We start from the raw sequence: 19,934 nt of genomic DNA, 5'->3' as shown, positions 1-19,934 counted from the left end.
CCAGTATTTACTATACCAGCATGGGAGTGATAACTCTGCACTAGGGAACAGAACAAGATGGCGACAGTGTTCATTACATTACTCTACAGTCTCCACAAAGACAGGCATATATATCTCAATAACCTGCTTTCTCAGTTCATCCATTACTGAAAACCCTACTTGAACAATCAGAGCCACTCAGTGTGTTCCAGGCCACTCTCCCACATTTCCCGCAAGCAGAAATTGCAGGAGAAACTCAGCAGGTCTAGCAAAATCTGTGGAGAGAAAAACAGAGTGAACATTTTGGGTCCAGTGACCCTTCTTCAAGCAGTCTGAAGAAAGATGGACTTGAAGCGTTAACTCTGCTTTCTCTCCAAAGATGCGGTCAGACCTGCTAAGTTTCTCCAGAAATTTCTGTTTGTGTTAGTCAGTGCATGTACTGACTATTCACTTGCCTTGTTGGAAACATGTTGTGCAGGCTGCATTGTAAGCCTGAAACAAAAACAGAAATTGCTGGTGAAACTCAGCAGGTCTGGCAGGATCTGCAGAGAGGAAGCAGGGTTAACACTCCAGAAGCAGTGACCCTCCTTCTGAACAGACCCAAAACAGACCAGGGTCACTGGGCCCGAAATGAGAATATGAGAAAACACATGCTTTCTCTCCACAGATTGCTACCAGACCTGCTGAGTTTCTCCAAAAATTTCTGTTTGTGTTTCTGATTTCCAGCATCCTCAGTTCTTTGATTTTCCTCTCCCACATTTCACCTTCTGTAAATTGAGGGCATCCAAACCTCTGCTGCTTGTGTCTTTAACTCACAGAAGCTCCCGTCTCCCTCTCCCCGCCAGCATTCACTCCTGACAGAGCAATGCTTGATTTTAGCGTTCTCATTCTTGTCTCCAAACCCCTCTCTGGCATTGCCCCTCCCTTGCTGTAATGTTTCCTCCCACCGTCCCCGACATCCAGATTAGCATGAGGTCACTAAAGAGGAATAATTGGAAGGAATGCAGAGCCAGGGGTAGGTTGATGGGGGAGTGGAGAAGTGGGAAGGACTGATCCATTCTTCATACAACTTTGAGCACTGAGGAAGGCCTTCTCAATAACCCATCCCAGCCATCGCTCTCCTCTCCTCTGGCTGCCTTGGCTCAGCTCTATCCTCACCTTCCTCCTCCCTGGACCCCAGAGATGATGAGATTCTACACCTCTCTACTGAGACACGTCCAGTGATTTGGAGCGACCTGCCTTGGTAGTGAAACTCCAGCCCCAGGAATGGAAGTTCCTGATGGCTCATGACCGTTTCTATCGGATTGTATCCTGAGGGAGGCCTGAACACTGCACTCCTCGGAGATACACGAGAACATGTGCAGACTCAAAGTTGCTGTCAGCTTCAGAGGAAAAAAGACAGCAAACTATGCAGACATTACTTCTGTAAAAGCCAGGCTACCCAACTTTAAAGCGAGTTCAATGATGAAATCATTGTTGTGTTGTCAAGTGAAAACTAGACATTGGAGTCTCAATGCTGCCACCTGTGGTAGGTATGAAAAATGCAATGCTGGTGACACACAGTCGCATGATACTGCAATAAAGGTAGGGCCAGAGCTCATGTGGTGCTATGGTAGTGTCCCTACCTCTGAGCCAGGAGGTCTGGGTTTAAGTCACATCTGTTCCAACAGTGTGTTCTAACACTTCGGCGTAGTTTGTTTTAAAACAGGGTCATTGTCCTACCCGGCCATGAGCTGCTCTCTCAGGGCGGTCGTGGTTTAACCTGAGGGTCACCATGCCTCAGGGCAGGTTGAGAAGGAGAATCCTTCATGGGAACCTCAGCCAGTGCAGGAAATTAGCTCAAGGTGTCACCGTGCATAACAAACCAGCCAAGGGAGGGAAACCGACTCCTAATTGTTACTTTAATAAGCTCAGTGGGAAGAATTTTAATGTTAATTAACTTTCCATAGCATTGCATGTCGAGATTCAGGTCAGCTGTCATCCTTAACTGAATTAAGATTAAAATAATTCAGATTTCATTTTAAACTTTAATGTAAATTATTTTTGTTTATAAATCAAATCACAAGTGAAGCAGCTTTGGAAGTAGGACACGAGGGTTTTGGAGCATTGTGGGAGTGGGGGTGGGGTTGTGGGAGTGGGGGTGGGGTGGGGGGAGGAGGGAGTGAGGAGCAGTGGGAGGTAACCCTCACATTGTCAGCTCTCTGCTGGCAGGCTGCACTTACACTTTGACATCTTGATGGAGGCAGTTTCTATTGGAACTGTTGTCAGAGGAATTCATCACAGTGACATTTCACAGAAAAACATAACGAGTGAATTCAAAGTTGTAGGCAGGAAATCGGAGGCTGATGCAAGGTTTGTGAGTGTTAAGAACATAAAACACATCGTTCAGATAAGCACGGTGACTGTAATCTCATAAATGATGCAGGATTGTGGTGTATGTTATAACCAGTTATCAAAAAAATCTTGATGCATGTTATAAATGTAGTGGTGCGATGGATTTTGATGAAAGGATGTGAATGAGAGACAGAGAATGAGGGTGAATAGAATGGGGCTGGCGTCAGAGGAATAGCAAGTTGGATAATACCTACTGCAGGGACTTGCATGGATGGGTGTGTTCATGTAGGCATTGAAAGAGGAGAAACATTCCAACTTAGAGGCTTTAAAGAGACTGAGAGCCAGTGGAGGATAACACAGACTTGCGACAGGTGAATGGGATTGGAGCAGGTTCCAGCCCACGCGTGAGGATGTATGGGATGGAGTAAACAATACTGACAAGAGACAGGTGCAGGTTGCCATGTTAAATTATGAGGTTGTGGCAATAATAGACCTGGCTGAAGGAAGGGCATGACTGGTTATTAAGTAATCCTGGTGCTCAGGAATGAGAGGAAAGGATCAAAAGGAGGAGGGGTGGTAGTTTTGATTAGGGAGAGAACCACAGTACTAGAAAAGACGGTGTCTCAAAGATTCAAGGGCAGATCAATTTGGTCAGGGCTAAGGAACACAAAGGATATCATTACCTCTGCTTGGTGCAGTCTCCAGACCACCAACATCTACCAGGCAGCTTTATTAAAAAGGAGCACTAAATCCAAAAGGAGGGAGGTTATACTGAACCTGTATAAAACACTAGTTCGACCTCAGCTGGAGTACTGTGTACAGTACAGTGCATCTGACGATGGAGCAATGCTCTGAAAGCTTGCAGTTTCAAATAAACCAGTTAGACTATAACCTGGTGTGGTGTGACTTCGGACTGAGAAAATCCAGAGTGTCTCTGCTGTGGTGAAAACGCAGCCAAAATATGTTGATATATGTTTTGTGCAATAGGAACAATACAAAAGGCAAGCATTTGTTAAGGGTCTGTAAGACAAACTGACAGAAACTGGGAAGAGAACATGCTTTATTTCAATCCAGCCAACAGCTTCATAGTAAAGTTTCGTTTGTAGATAATCATTCATTTGTCCTCGCACAAAAATGTTTTACGATCATATCCTGCTTGGTAGTCAGGGATGTTTTGGGGGCTGCATCGTAATTGTGATGTTGGCCCATTAGCACCGAAGAGCATCCTACCATCCAGCTTTGGACAGTGAAGGTAACTGAGAGGAAAGTACATTCATTTAGGAAGAAGTTAGTCTTTCATCCTCAACGTACTTTCAATAACATTTCGTGCTTTAGGTTGTAAGGTGTCCTCTTAGCAATGGTGTGCTGATGTGGAATTGTAGTATTAAATTTTATACCATTTATTGTATTCTAGAAAGGTCAGTACTGGAGGATAGAACTGGAGCCAATCTTTATATACTTTTATAAATGCTTATTTATTCAACAATCGCAGATGAATTCTGTTGCTTACTTATAAGGGCACAAGTGAATCCCTACCACCAGCATATATTGAAATGTAATTTCACACTATCATACAAATTAGGAAGTTAGGCCAATCAGCCCCTTGAGCCTGCTGCACCATTCAATAAAATCATGAGTGATCTGATTGGAACCACAAATCTACATCCCCACCTGATAACTTTTCATCCCCTCGTACCAGACTCTATCTACCTCTCCGTTTAAAATACTCAATGTTTACAGCCTCCACCACCCTTTCAGGAAGAGAGCTCCATAATGCTGTGAGCCTCTGAGGAAAGAAAATGTGCATCATCTCTGTTCAAGCAGACCATGTGGGATTGTTAAACAGAAATTCTCCCAAAAAAGGTAATATTCTCCCTAGAGATAGTAAGGACTGCAGATGCTGGGAGCCAGAGTTGGTAAAAAGTGGAGCTGGAAAGGCACAGCAGGTCAGGCAGCATCGGAGGAGCAGGAGAGTCAGGATTTTGGGTCCTAACGGAAGGGCCTGGCCTGAAACATTGACTCTCCTGCTCCTCTGATGCTGCCTGACCTGCTGTGCCTTTCCAGCTCCACCTTTTATCAATATTCTTTGCCAATATACAATAAAGTGTTAATTATTAATTTTGTAACATACGAAGTTCTGCAAGTATAATTAATGGTCCTGAAAAGAGTCCTGCCCTGCTGTAATGCTATAGAAACTGTAAAATGATGAAAGGTTTTGCCAATTTAGTCTAATATCACTTATTTGAATAATTCTCCTGGGTCTGCTAATTATGATTCAACTAGGAGCTAGATGTTTTTTTTGTACAGTGCTATTTAATTAAGCATAACAACATTAAACACATTTAATGGAACAATGTTGTCACTTGTGAGAGAGATCAGAGTAGGGACCATTTAAATATAAGGCGGTCACTAATAAAACCAGTGACGAATTTGGGAGAAATATGTTGATTTGAAGAGCGGTTAAAGTATCAAATTCACTACAGCTGAGATGGTTACTATCGCTGTACTTTAGGGGAAGCTCAATAAATACATGAGAGAGCAAGGAACACAATATGTTGATGAGTATGCAAAAAGAAGGGTGGGAGCAAGCTCATGCAGGACATAAGAACAGCATCAACCAGTTCAGATGATTGGCAACTTTCTGCACAATTAAAACTTTGTTAACTCTCTACTGAGTTTCCCAGTTTGCATCTAACCTTACTAACATTACTAGAGGTAAAACAACACCTTATGTACACAGCACATTGTTCATTGGCACTGTTGTAGCAATTTCTGTCGTTAAAAAAAAGCACCCCACATAAAAGATGGACTCTGCATGAGAATTATTATGATCATCTCCTGCTCGAATGTTTATCACCAGAAGGGGTCAGTGAGCTGTTTTCCTCACTCAGCTGGGCTGGGTGTTTTTCAGATTTCCCATCTCTATCAAGAATTTTGAGTGAGGTGAGAGCTGAACACATTGTGAAGGACAAGGCATTGTGGTTGTGACAGACAGTCTAATTGTCATTCTTTTCATTTCTATATCTTTTTATCTTTTATTTCATAGACTATCTCCTTCAATTAGGTTTATACTGAAATTTTGTTGCTTGGATATGCCTAAATATGTTATGGATATCCTACCAGGTATCTATAGGATTAACATTATCAAACATGAAAAGTGTTATCTACATCTTATTTTCTAGGTCTCCTGGACGAAAATGAAACTAATGATTACTACTGCTTGGCCATTGTTGGCATGTGTACTCACGGTAGTGCAGCCACAGCACCCCCTGCCTGTCCTTTCGAAGGGATGCACAGAGCAACCTCCAAATTATCTTTGCAAAGTTTTTCCAAATATTCACGTGGCCAAGCCATATAGTCCGGGGAAGGACACAAATCTTTGTTTCTTTGGCTGTTTGAAAATAATTTAGCACAAAATATGTTATTGTGGTTTTCATCCAGCAGCTATTTCCTCACTTTTTTTTATTCTCTTGTCCTTTTTCATGGAAATTGGGAATAACAGAAACTAATTGGAATTGATCCATGTCTATGCATTAAAAAACTTTCTTATACAACAAGTTCTACAGAAGATTCAGATTTGACTCAAAACATAGCATCATTTTTCTCTTCACAGATACTGTCAGACCCGCTGAGTCTGTTTTTGTTTCAGATCACTAACGCACATAGTTCTTTGATTTATTTGACCAATTTTTTAGGTTAAATTCAATAGGGTGCAGTAAAAATACCAGACTATGTGACTTTATTTATTATAGCTTGAGAAGTCAAGCATGCTTGGCCTTTTTGTCACAAAGTTCAGCAGCTGAAACAATTTACTGTTCCAGTCAGTCAGTATCCTCACAGCCATCTCAGTATAGTGTTAAACGCCTCATTGGTCAAACACCTTTCATATGTATTGGAGACAAAGAAATTGATTATCAGGTGGAGAAAATTCTGAAAACGTTTGAGAATAAAGAAGTCAAGATTCTGACTCAGGATTTATACCTGAACCATCAAATACAGGGCAACCTCAATTATCTGAACATTAATTTCCGAATTTCAGATTATCCAAACAAGGTTTCAAAGTCCCGTAAAAACACTATCCATTATCCGAACAATCCGTTATCAGAACAAAATACTCCCCACCCATCTCATTTGGATAATCGAGGTTGTTCTGTATTGTCTTTTGTTAATATGACTTTCTCTTTCTGATCACTAGATGGTGCCAATAAAACATTAAATTACAGTTTGGATCCACTTTTTGTCTTCTACCTAACCAGTTTACCAAATCTGTTTTATGTGCCTTCAGTTCATAATAATTATCACCGTTTTTTGCCTGCAATGAAGAATGTAGGAGGGACTTCAAGCTTTTGAGTATGTGTTTTTCATCACTCCATTAGTGACAGCCACACCTGGTCCCCAGAGTGTAGAATTCCAGCTTGGAAAGACACTGCCTCTCTGCTTTCCTCTCCTTTACGCTTCTTAAACCAACCACTTGGATCAAACCTCCAGTCACATGTTCTAATATCTCCTAATATGGTTCCATGACAAATTTTAGCCAATTTAGATTCATCTGCATCATCGTGGGCTATTTAATTATGCATTGTATTGTACAGAACACCGACACTCAGTTGCAGTAGTGTATGCCATCCACAACTTGCACTGCAAAATTCACCAAAGATCCTTAGACAGCACTTTCCAAACCCAAGACCATTTCCATCTTAAAAGGTCAAGGGCAGCAGATACATGGAAACACCACCACCTACAAGTTCCCCTGCAAGCCACTCACCATCCCAACTTGGAAATATATTGCTGTTCCTTCACTGTCGCTGGGACAATATCCTGGAATCCCCTTCCTAATGCATTGTGGCTCTGGACTGCAGGGGTTCAAGAAGCTAGCTGTCTTCTCAAGGGGCAACTAGGGACGGGCAATAGATGTTGGCTCAGCCAGCGATCCCCACATAAAACTCCCTGACTCTCCAAGTGCAGACTAATTCTGTCCCTCTGTATTGCTTCCAATAGTTTCCCTGCCACCAAAGTTAACCTGACTGGTTTGCAGTTTCCTATATCTCATGCTCCCTACTTGAATAACAGTACCATGTTGCCTATCCTCCAGTCTTCATTCACCTCTCCTGTGAATAAAAAGGAATTGAAAACTATTGCAAGCATCCCTGTTATTTTCACCCTTTGCCTCACTCAACAACCTGGGATATATTCCATCTGACCCTTATCTGATTTATCTACTTTTAAGTCTGCAAGACCACACAGAACCTCCCCTCTGTCTGTGCTAATTTGTTTAATTGTATCACAGACATTTGTCTTGATTTCTACACTGATATCATCCATCTCAATAATGAACACTGGTCTGAAATATTCATTGAGACTCCTGCCTCTGGCTCCATGGACAAAATACCACTCTTGTTCCTAATGGGCCCTACTCTTTCCCAAGTTATCCTTTTGTCTTTAATGTACTTGTAAAATAACTTAGGGTTTTCCTTTATTCCATCTGTCATTATTCCTTCTACCCCACTTTTTGCTCTCTCAGTTTCCCTTTTTAAAATTTCCCTCTTGCACATTCTGTACTCCTCCAGAGTTTCTGCTGTTTTAAACCTCTCAGCATCAGCCATAAGTCTCTCTTTTTCTCTTTATCCAATTCCTTGATATCCAAGGTTCACTCGATTTGTTGGTCCCACACCCAGTCTTTATTGGAAGATGTCAGCCCTGTACACTGTTTCCTTCTTCAATGCATCCAGCTGCTCTAAGACAGAATTACCTAAGAGTATCTGTTCCCAGTCCACTCTGGCTAAATCATACAAGACCCCATTAAAATCAGTTTAGATAGAGTCATAGCGAGGTACAGCACAGAAACAGACCCTACGGTCCAACTCGTCCATGCCGACCAGATATCCTAAACTAATCTGGTCCCATTTGCCAGCACTTGGCCCATATGCCCCCAAACCCTTCCTATTCATATACCTATCCAGATGCCATTTAAATGTTGCAATTGTACCAGCCTCCACCACTTCCTCTAGCAGATAATTCCATACACGTACCACCCTCTGTGAGAAAGTGTTGCCCCTTAGGTCTTTTTTATATCTTTCCTCTCTCACCCTAAACCTATGCCCTCTAGTTGTGGACTCCCCGACCCCAGGGAAAAGACCTTGTCTATTTACCCTATCCATGCCCCTCATGATTTTATAAACCTCTATAAGGTCACACCCCACCCTCCAACAATCCAGGGAAAACAGCCCCAGCCTATTCAGCCTCTCCAACCCTGGCAACATCCTTGTTAAGCGTTTCTGAACCCTTTCAAGTTTCACAACATGCTTCTGATAGGAGGGAGACCAGAATTGCACGCAAAATTCCAACAGTGGCCTAACCAATGTCCTGTACAACCGCAACTTGACCTCGCAACTCCTGTACTCAATGCATTAACCAATAAAAAGAAAACATACCAAACACCTTCTTCACTATCCTATCTACCTTTGACTCCACTTTCAAGGAGCTATGACCCTGCACTCCAAGGTCTCTTTGTTCAGCAACACTCCCTAGGACCTGACCATTAAGCGTCTAAGTCCTGCCCTGATTTGCCTTTCCAAAATGTAGCACCTCACATTTATCTGAATTAAACTCCATCTGCCACTCCTCAGCCCAATGGGCCATTGGATCATGATCCTGTTGTAATCTGAGGTAACCTTCTTCTCTGTCCCCTACACCTCCAATTTTGGTGTCATCTGCAAACTTACTAACTACACCTCCTGTGTTTACATCCAAAGATAAAACTTTTATTTCAGGCCCATCTATTAGTTATTTAATAACTAATTTACTCCATTATTTTTACCCAGAAGGCATATAAAATTAGAAGGTTTATATAAGTTGTCAACATCTCAGAGCTACTTTCATAATGTGAAATTGTACAATCCCCAATGAGAAAAGATAACCTTGCTTAACTTCAAAGGGGAACCATTTGCTAAATTTGTACATATTGCAGAGCAAGGAGTTCTCGGTGAGCATTCTTGTAGTGTTATATCATGTTGAAAGGATAGAAAACACAGGTATTGCAAAGTATGAAAATGAAAACAAAACATATACAGTGATCAAACAATCAAAACTACAATTTGTTTAATGCAATTGTTTCCCAGTTTAGTAAATATTATTTAAACACCTGTTTGTCTAACATTCTCCAGTCCCGAAACCATAACCATAACCAAGATATCAGAACTAAATTAGGTTATTTGACCCATCAAGTCCACTTTGCCATTCAATCATGGCTGATATGTTCCTGAACCCCCATTCTCCTGCCTTCTCCCCATAACCCTTGACCCCCTTATCAGACCCTTGAACTCAGATTTCTCCAGTTTCCTCATTTCCCCTCCCCACACCTTGTCTCAGTCAAATCCCTCGAACTCAGCACCCCCTTCCTAACCTGCAATCTTCTTCCTGACCTCTCCACCCCCACCCCACTCCAGCCTATCACCCTCACCATGACCTCCCTCCACCTATCACATTTCCAATGCCCCTCCCCCAAGTTCCTCCTCCCTACCTTTTATCTTAGCCTGCTGGACACACTTTCCTCATTCCTGAAGAAGGGCTTATGCCCGAAACGTCGATTCTCCTCTTTCTTGGATGCTGCCTGACCTGCTGCGCTTTTCCAGCAACACATTTTCACCCCTTATCAATAACCTACCTATTTCTGTCATAGACATTCAATGACGTGGCCTCCACACCATCTGCGACAATGAGTCCCACAGAGTCACTATCCTCTGGCTGAAGAAATTCCTCCTCATCTCAGGTCTAAAGGGTTGTCCCTTCACCCTGAGACTGTGCCCTAGCCTCTCCTACTAATGGAAACATCTTCTCCATGTAGACTGTATCCAGGCCTCTCAGTATTCCATAAGTTTTAATCATATTTCACGCTCCCCCTCCACCCATCCTTCTAAACTCCATCAAGTCCAGAGCCAGTGTCCTCACCCACACCCTCATGAACCATTTGTCACTGAATCAGTGACCAGAAACATAACTAGAGTGGTCATGTAAGTCCTGTAATTACAAGAGCAGTTTGGAGATAAAGTATTACCTCACTCCTGACATCCCAAAGGCTTTCCATTATCGACGAGGTACAAAATAGAAGTGTGCTGGAATGTTCTTCAATTATGCGTATTAATGAATTTCCAACCACACTTAAGAATGTCAATGAGACTTGATCAGTACTCCACCCATCTCTGACATACTAAAGTTGTTGTGTGTAACATCTCCAAAAGGGAGTGCAACCAATCACCAATTCACAGCGCCCTCCAAACCCATGCCCTCTCGCACCTATGAGGAAAAGGACAGCAGCCTTATCGAATGCTCCCCTTTGCAACTTCTCCTCCAAATCACACACTACCCTGACTTGGAAATGGATTGTGTTCCTTCACCATTATTGAGTCAAAATCCTGGGATTACCTTCATAACATGGATAGCAGTGATTCAAGATGGCAGCTCATCACCACCTTCTCGCAGGAAATTATGGATGGGGAAGAAATACTGGAACAGCCAGGGGTCTGCACTTTCCAAAAATAAGATTTTAAAAAAATGAATCTAGAAGGAACTGGATTGCAATTGGAAATTGCTGGAGAAACCAACAGGTTTAGAGAGAAAGCAGAGTTAGCATTTTGAGACCAGTGAACATTCTCCAGAACTCTGTGAAAGGGCACAGGTCAATGGGATTTGAGTGACCTGGATTTAATGGAGGGTAAAACATGGGAGGCTAGCCAGGAATTGGAATCATCAAGGCTAGTTGTAACAAGAACAACATGAGGATTTTAGCTGAGGCAGGGAGCTGGATATCAGTATAAAGATGGACATATGTGACCTTAATGATGTCACAGAAATGGGGTAAAATTAACATTCAACATTGTCAACAGCTTCTTACAGCCTCAGACAGCTCCCAAGGAGAGCAATGGAGTCATTTATTGTCTATCGGCCCATATGAACGCTGAACGAAAACACTAACCTGTTTGTATTCTGTTTTTAATGAGTTGTCCTGGAAAGGGACATTATTCCAGCAACTGGTGTGAAAGTCAGTACTGTGTTTTTAAGAAATGACTCAATACGAGTGCTGTCCCCTTGGAGCTAATTGTGAAGGGACTTTAATTATGACCATGATACTTGTTCCTAATTTGCAGCCATCAGTATGATGGATACTGCCTTTATTCTGGTAAATTGATTGCTTTAATCCATTCAAAATGATAAACAGATCAGCATGTAGGATTTGGATTTTTATTTATCACTATCTGTCAGTTTAATTGGGTCAACCATAAGCTTGCTATACAGCTAACACAGGGTAATGGAATCTTATAGAAGCCTCTGCAATGTGAGCTCTGGCACGATTCATGGCAAAATCACGTGAGAATTCCAGAGAGACCTATATTAATGTTGGGAGCAACCCATTGTATCTTTAATGCACTTGCCAGGCATCGAGGCAAATACCAGATGCCAGTGTCTGTGGATGGAATGCTGGTACCCAGGGTGGTGCATATATGGAAGGAGCTGACAGAGGAAGTGGCAGATGCGGGTGCAATTATAATATTTAAAAGACATTTGGACTTGTGCATGGATATGGGTTAAGGGCCAAATGCAGGCAAATGAGACATTTTCAGTTTAGGAAACCTGGTTGACATAGATGTGTAGGGTCAAAGGGCCTGTTTCCATGCTGGGTCACTCTATGACTCTGCTTGGTGCTGAGCAATAGGGAAGTTGTTCACAGCCAGGAGTCAGAACGGGTACCCAATGACTTTGCTTTGTTGCTGATTACCTATTACCTACCCACCAAACAGCAGCTTAGAGCACAATCCATGGGTACCAACAGCATGCAAGATCAGACTGGTGCTGGAAAAGCACAGCAGGTCAGGCAGCATCCGAGGAGCAGGAAAATCGACGTTTCAGGCAAAAGCCCTTCATCAGGAATGCCCGAAACATCGATTTTCCTGCTCCTCAGATGCTGCCTGACCTGCTGTGCTTTTCCAGCACCATTCTATTCTTGACTCTGATCTCCAGCATCTGCAGTAACCACTTTCACCTACCAACAGCATGTACCTTTCACTCACGGACACTGGCACCTGATATTTGTAAACTCCTTAAGATCCTTATGCAATGACTCTAATCCACTTGTAGGCCAGTTCAGAACCACAGCACTGTATTGCAGAGTGCCCCAGCGACTGGCATTGCAAGACAGACGCAGGGGCACCATGTGCTTAAGGATAGACACCCAGCTCACACTGGCAGGGGTAAATGTAGAGTAATAGGGTAGGGGAATGGGTTTGGGTGGGATACTCTTCAGAGAATCGGTGTGGACTTGTTGGGCTGAAGGGCCTGTTTCCACACTGTAGGGATTCTCTGGTTCTATGATTGCTGACTTTGCACATGCTCACTTAGTGTCTAGCTTCACATCCGCAGCAGCCATGCCATGTCATGCCTGAACTGAGTTGAATGTTTTGTGGTTGCTGTGTGTCTGGGATGGGAAGAGGGTCAGAGCTCAGCAGGCTCTCCCTTTTCGATGTCGCTTGGTTAGCCGCAGCAGGACTGTCACCAGCTTGGTGTTTGTGCTGTGACCAGGCCCAGGCGGAGTGGACAATGGAGTTTCTGCTGCATGGAGCAGTCTGGGGAGGACCCTCCAGTATAGTCCAGACAGAATGTGCTCCACCATCCTTGGGAGCTGTGCAAGGTAAGGCGCTGGCTGCTGGTAGAACAGGAGCATTGTTCTCAGGAGGAGGAAGTGGACACTAGGGAGGAGGAAGCTGTCCTTGTACATGACAGAGCTGAGCTGTGCTGGCTGTTCCAGAACAGGCAGGACCTGAGTGATACCCAGCTCCAGCCGATGGGAGCTGAGTGAAGCGTATCATCACAGATTATAAAATCGTCATTGCTCATGGTGCCAGCATTCAGTTTGCATTGTGCAGACAAACTGCAGCCTCTCTGCATTTTGTCTCCAGACACTTTCACTGGCTGTAAATAAAAGCCCATGTTGGGTATTGTCTGATTACCTGTCTGTACCTGAGCTTTCCCAATGACAAAGTGTGGGTGTGTACCAGTGGGCACTTGGGACAGAGCAATAATAATGTAGAGAGGGTGTTTTGATGGGTTTGAGATAGGGGCAGGTAAACTGTGTGGCCTGGGGGTTAAACAGTGACTAGAGTGAAAGAATGGACTCACATAAACAAAGGAGTGTCAGTTGTGTGCCATGGGTAGCCTGTGCTGTTTGGATGCTGTGCTATTAGGTTTCTGGTTATCTGCAACACCAGACTATCAATAAATACACAGCACCCTTTTAAAGATGGCGCAGCAGCCAGGAATGTCAGCCTTGTAGCAGATATCGAGTGAGTGGTGACTTGTTCTAGGAACAACGTGATAAAATGAGGTAGAAACAGATGAGAAGAACATTGTACAGTTGAGGGGGGGTGGTGGCGCGTTAGGTAGTTTGTAAAGTGAGTTTGGTTTTGTACAGCAAGTGATCTCATCATGTCTCAAGGCAAAAAATGATCCAAAACCTGAAGCAACAAACACTTAACAATGAAAAACCATAAGATTCAGGCCAGGCAAAGGAATCAGTTTCATAAAATTTTCAGAGCAGCTAATAGTTTGTATGTCAAACATCATAAATTTTCAGCAAGAAGAATTGCAACATATGAGCATTTTAGAAAAAAAAGGTCAATATTCTGAAATATCCAAAATTATCTTCAACAGAAAGAGACTGTGAAAGTATGAATTCACCCAACTGCAGAAATCTGAATGAATCTGTATCATGAAGCTGAGGAATATTTGACCACTGCCCAAAATATATAATCTTGGGTTAACTTGCAAATAGTCTGTGAAACAATATGGCTATACTCATCTTTAAGATATCCTGCTACCAACATAAATTTTTAATGTGTGTTGTGCTTGTGTCAGCATCATGGCACTGAAGATAGACAGAGCCTTTAGAGAATATAAAGGAAGTAGGAAAGAACTTAAACAAGGAGATGGAAGAGCTAAAAAGGGACATTAAATGGGCGGCACGGTGGCACAGTGCCTCACAGCGCTCAGAGACCCGGATTCAATTCCTGCCTCAGGTGACTCTCTGTGTGGAGTTTGCACATTCTCCCCGTGTCTGCGTGAGTTTCCTCCGGGTGCTCCAGTTTCCTCCCACAGTCCAAAAATGTGTAGGTTAGGTGAATTGGCCACGTTAAATTGCCCGTAGTGTTAGGTGAAGGGGTAAATGTAGAGGAATGGGTCTGGGAGGGTTGCGCTTTGGCAGGTCGGTGTGGACTTGTTGGGCCGAAGGGCCTGTTTCCACACTGTAAGTAATCTAATCTAATCTAAAACCCCATGGCATTTTATATGTATATAAAGAGTAGAGGGTAGATGGGAAAAGGGTGGATCCTCTCAAGGACAATGAAGGAAATCTAGGCATGGAGTTAGAGGATGTGGGTGAGGTTCTTCCTGAATACGTTGCTTCATATTCACAAAGGAGAACAAATGGTGAACAGAGAGTCTCAAGAAAAGCAAGTTGATACTCCTGGGCATGTTAACAAAGAAAAGGAGGTGTTGGATGAAAAGCATTAAGATATATATCTTCCCACGATCTGATGGGATCTATCCCAGAATGCTAGGGGAGGCAGTTGAGGAGATTGCTGGGTTCTTGTGTGAAATCTTTGTACTCTCTTTCCTCACAGGAGAGGTCCCAGAGACTGGAGATAAGCCAGTCTCTGGGACCTCAATGTTTAAGAACAGCAACAGGGATAATCCAGGAAATTACAGGCCATTGAGCCTTACATCAGTGATGGGGAAATTATTGGAGAAGATTCTTAGGGACTGGATTTACTCACATTTGGAGAAATATAGACTTATTAGCAATAGGCAGCATGGCCTTTTGTGGGGGGAGTTCATGTCTTTCAAACTTGATTGAGTTTTTTTTGAGGAAATTACAAAGTTGATTGATGAGGGTGGGGCAGTGGATATTGTCTACATGAACTTCAGCAAGGTCTCTGACAACATCCCTCATGGAACATTGGTACAGAAGGTGAAGTCATATGGGCACCATGGTCAAGTAGTAAGATGGATACAGAACTGACATGGTCATAGAACATATTGATAGAAGGATGTTTTACTAACTAGAGATTTGTGACCAGTGGTGTTCCACAGGGATCAGTGCTTGGACCCCTGTTATATATAAATGATTTGGAGGAGAATGCAGGTGATCTGTTTAGTAAGTTGGTAGATGACACAAAATTTGGGGGGAGCTGTGGATAGCGCAGAGGATTGCCAGAGGATGTGGATAGGCTGGAGACTTGGGCCGAGAAATGGAGCATGGAGTTTAATCCAGATAAATGTGAGGTAATGCATTTTGGAAGGTGTAATGCAGGAGGGAATGTTCAATGTTTAAGAATAGCAACCGGGATAATCCAGAAATTACAGGTCATTGAGCTTTACATCAGTGGTGGGGAAATGGCATAACTCTTGGAAACATCAACTTAGAGAGGGGTGGAGGTGTACTTTCAGTTCTCTGAAAGTGACAACACAGAGTGGATAAGTGGTCAAGAAGGCAGATTTTAGATCTTAGATCTTAGATTAGATTACTTACAGTGTGGAAACAGGCCCTTCACACCGACCCACCAAAGCGCAACCCACCCAGACCCATTCCCCTACATTTACCCCTTCACCTAACACTATGGGCAATTTAGCATGGCCAATTCACCTAACCTGCACATTTTTGGACTGTGGGAGGAAACCGGAGCACCCGCAGGAAACCCACGCAGACACGGGGAAAACGTGCAAACTCCACACAGTCAGTCACCTGAGGCGGGAACTGAACCCGGGTCTCTGGCGTTGTGAGGCAGCAGTGCTAACTGCTGTGCCACTGTGCCGCCCACATATGGCATACTTGCCTTCATCAGTCAGGGCACAGGGTATAAAAATTGACAAGTCATGTTGCAGCTGTACAGAACTTCAGTTAGGCCACATTTGGAATATTGTGTACAGTTCTGGTCACCACACTACCAGAAGGAATTGGAGGCTTTGGAGGCAGGTTTACCAGGGTGTTGCCTGGTTTAGAGGGTGTTAGTTATGAGGAGACATTGGACAAACTTGATTTGTTTTCATTTGAACATTAAAAGCTGAGCAGAGACCTGATAGAAGTTTACAAAACTTTGAGAGGCATGGATAGAATGGATAGTCAAAGTCTTTTTTCAAGGGTAGAAATGTCAATTACTGGGGGACATATGTTTAATGTAAAAGGGGGCAAGTTTCAAGGAGATGTGAGAGGCCAGTGTTTTACACAGAGGGTGGTAAGCTCCTGGAATGTTCAGCCGGGAGAGGTGGTTGAGGTGGATACAACATAAATGTTTAAGAGGCATCTTGACAGCTACATGAATAAGCAGCATATAGAGGGATTTGGACCATGTAGTGGCAACAGGCTTTTAGTTTAGAAAAGCATAATGTGTCGGCACAGGATTGACGGGCTGAAGGACCTATTCCTGTGCTGTACTACACTTTGGTCTTTTTTTGCTAATGAAAGGTGCACGAAAAGAGTAAGTTGTTGTTGATTCTGTCCATTTTCTCCAATGAGATGTTAGTACAAAGACCCTGTACAAATGCAGATTATTGGTCTGATTCATTGTGGTGAAAGCTTCCACTGCTTTTCATCATTTATACAAATGATTTGGATGTGAACATTGGAGGTATAGTTAGTAAGTTTGCAGATGACACCAAAATCTTACCACCTGATTATGGAGCCCATATGACTTCACCCTCTGTGCCAACGTTCCATGAGGGACATTGACAAAGACCTTGCTGAAGTCCATGTTGACAGCATACACTGCCCTCATCAGCCAATTTTCCTCACATTTCCTCAAAAAAAGCTCAATCAAGTTTGAAAGCGAAAAAGGTTACCTCAGATTACAATGGGATCTTGATCAGATGGCCCAATAGGCTGAGGAATGGCAGATGGAGTTTAATTTAGATAAATGCAAGGGGCTGCATTTTGGAAAGGCAAATCAGGGCAGGACTTATACACTTCATGGTAAAGTCCTAGGCAGTGTTGCTGAACAAAGAGACCTTGCAGTGTAAGTTCATAGTTCCTTGAAAGTGGAGTTGAAGGTAGATTGGATAGTGAAGAAGGCGTTTGGTATGCTTTCCTTTTTTGGTCGGTGCATTGAGTATAGAAGTTGGGAGGTCATGATGTGGCTGTACAGGACATTGAGGAGAAAGTGAGGTCTGCAGATGCTGGAGATCGGAGCTGAAAATGTGTTGCTGGAAAAGTGCAGCAGGTCAGGCAGCATCCAGGGAACAGGAGAATCGACGTTTCGGGCATAAGCCCTTCTTCAGGAATGAGGTAAGTTTGTCCAGCAGGCTAAGATAAAAGGTAGGGAGGAGGGACTTGGGAGAGGGGCGTCGGAAATGTGATAGGTGGAAAGAGGTCAAGGTGAGGGTGATAGGTCAGACTGGGGTGGGGGCGGAGAGGTCAGGAAGAAGATTGCAGGTTAGGAAGGCGGTGCTGAATTCGATGGATTTAACTGAGACAAGGTGGGGGGAGGGGAAATGGGGAAACTGGTGAAATCCGAGTTCATCCCTTGTGGTTGGAGGGTTCCTAGGCGGAAGATGAGGCGCTCTTCCTCCAACTGTCGTTTTGTTGTGGTCTGGCGATGGAGGAGTCCAAAGACCTGCATATCCTTGGTGGAGTGGGAGGGGGAGTTGAAATGTTGAGCCACAGGGTGGTTGGGTTGGTTGGTCCGGGTGTCCCAGAGGTGTTCTCTGAAATGCTCCGCAAGTAGCCGGCCTGTCTCCCCAATATAGAGGAGGCCACATCGGGTGCAGAGGATGCAATAGATGATGTGTGTGGAGGTGCAGGTGAAACTGTGGCGGATATGGACGAGTTGGACCGAAGGGTCTATTTCCGTACTGTACATCTCTATGTCTCTAATTCCCAGGGAGAGAAAAAGAAAGTCAATCTCCCTGAGTATTTTTTTAAAAAAGTAATATTTCAATGGGAGGCTTGAAAATCTTTTCCAGCAACAAACAGAATCAAGAATTAAGTCTTTGATTTCAGCTTCACAACTGAAATGTCAGGATACAAACTTTAAACCAGCAGCTAACCAATGTGAAGTTACATACATTTAACAATTTTCTACTAACCATAATCCCAAAGATACACAAATATCAGATGGTAAGCTGCACACTGGAGCAATCTCATAAAATATTAACACGGTCAAAACTCCTGAACTTCATCCATCCAATGGACCATGTCAAATAGACTGCACCAGGTTTGCTTTGGAGTCACATATCAAGCCATTGATTTAAACAGAATGATCCATCATGTGCAGTAAGCCATGCTGCGGTCTGGAACCACCAGCAATGTTCTTGCTTTCAGTTTTACAATCATCTTGTAATTATTTTTCTGAAGGCACATCAATATAGGGGGATTTAGATGAAAGCACCATTTTAATAAAAAGTTCTTTACTATCATTCAATTTCACTTGGTTTAATTATTTTACGAAATTGAGGTCAGCTGATCCCCCATCAATACCAGACTGATATATTGTGACTATTAAACCTTATTATGGCAAAGTAAATCTAAAACTAATTGGACAATTTTGGAAGCTTCTGCAAATTCTTTCACAGACACTCCCAAACAAAATTAATGCTAAAAACATACCATAAACCTCTAAATCTTGGGAATATTGTGAAAGTAAGCATCCTTTAACATGGGTGTAATTGTAATGGAACATAAAGCACCTTTGTACTAAGAATAAAATTCTGCAATCCAAGCATTCAGTGCTCACACAATTGTCATATTTCTGACAGAAACTTTAGCTTTGATTAGATTAGATTACTTACAGTGTGGAAACAGGCCCTTCGGCCCAACAAGTCCACACCGACCCGCTGAAGCGCACCCACCCAGACCCATTCCCCTACATTTACCCCTTCACCTAACACTACGGGCAATTTAGCATCGCCAATTCACCTAACCTGCACATGGGAGGAAACCCACGCAGACCCGGGAAGAATGTGCAAACTCCACACAGTCAGTCGCCTGAGGCAGGAATTGAACCCAGGCCTCTGGCGCTGTGAGGCAGCAGTGCTAACCACTGTGCCACTGTGCCACCCATCGTATTGAAACGCATACATTTCAAACATAACACAACAGGAATGTATTGTAGAATATTACAGATGTAGATAAATTAGGTTCCAGAAAAATGTTACCTTAAAAATTTGCTAGGAATATTCATGAAGGCAGTGGCACTCCCAGCTAGAGAGTTAGGGATAAGCAGCCAGGAGGACACACCCGGGTTTGATTGGGCGAGTATTGAGTGCTCAGCATGTGGCCTCCACCCTTGGATGGGAGAACGCTCCAACGTTCTCAGAGTCAGGTCAGTCACTCACTGGCAGCTTCCCCATCCCAGCAATCCCACCCGGAGCAGCTCTCTCCCATCCCAGCAATCCCACCCAGAGCAACTCTCTCCCATCCCAGCAATCCCTCCCGGAGCAGCTCCCTCCCATCCCAGCAATCCCACCCGGAGCAGCTCTCCCTTCCCAGCAATCCCACCCAGAGCAACTCTCTCCCATCCCAGCAATCCCTCCCGGAGCAGCTCCCTCCCATCCCAGCAATCCCACCAGGAGCAGTTCTCCCA

At 43.5% G+C, this 19,934-nt stretch overlaps 1 protein-coding gene across 4 annotated transcripts in view; it reads right to left on the bottom strand.

Moving 5' to 3' along the window:
* cimip2c (ciliary microtubule inner protein 2C) overlaps positions 1-19,934 on the bottom strand; it is a 386,367-nt gene that overhangs the window by 348,964 nt on the left and 17,469 nt on the right. For 2 of the 4 annotated variants that reach the window (XM_087977179.1, XM_087977190.1), the window contains exon 4: positions 5,561-5,704. In XM_087977179.1, coding sequence (XP_087833305.1) covers positions 5,561-5,704 — 144 coding nt within the window. Of the gene's footprint in view, positions 1-3,362; positions 3,570-5,560; positions 5,705-19,934 lie in introns of those variants that run through there. The other 2 variants (XM_043676376.2, XM_087977194.1) reach the window with 2 other exon arrangements.

Source organism: Chiloscyllium plagiosum, unplaced genomic scaffold (genome assembly GCF_037043375.1).
Source record: "Chiloscyllium plagiosum isolate Xiang-an unplaced genomic scaffold, Cpla_swu_hap1 HiC_scaffold_3, whole genome shotgun sequence".
Taxonomy (NCBI): domain Eukaryota; kingdom Metazoa; phylum Chordata; class Chondrichthyes; order Orectolobiformes; family Hemiscylliidae; genus Chiloscyllium; species Chiloscyllium plagiosum.
Note: the sequence above shows the minus strand (reverse complement) of the source record. Positions and strands in the feature narration are given on the sequence as shown.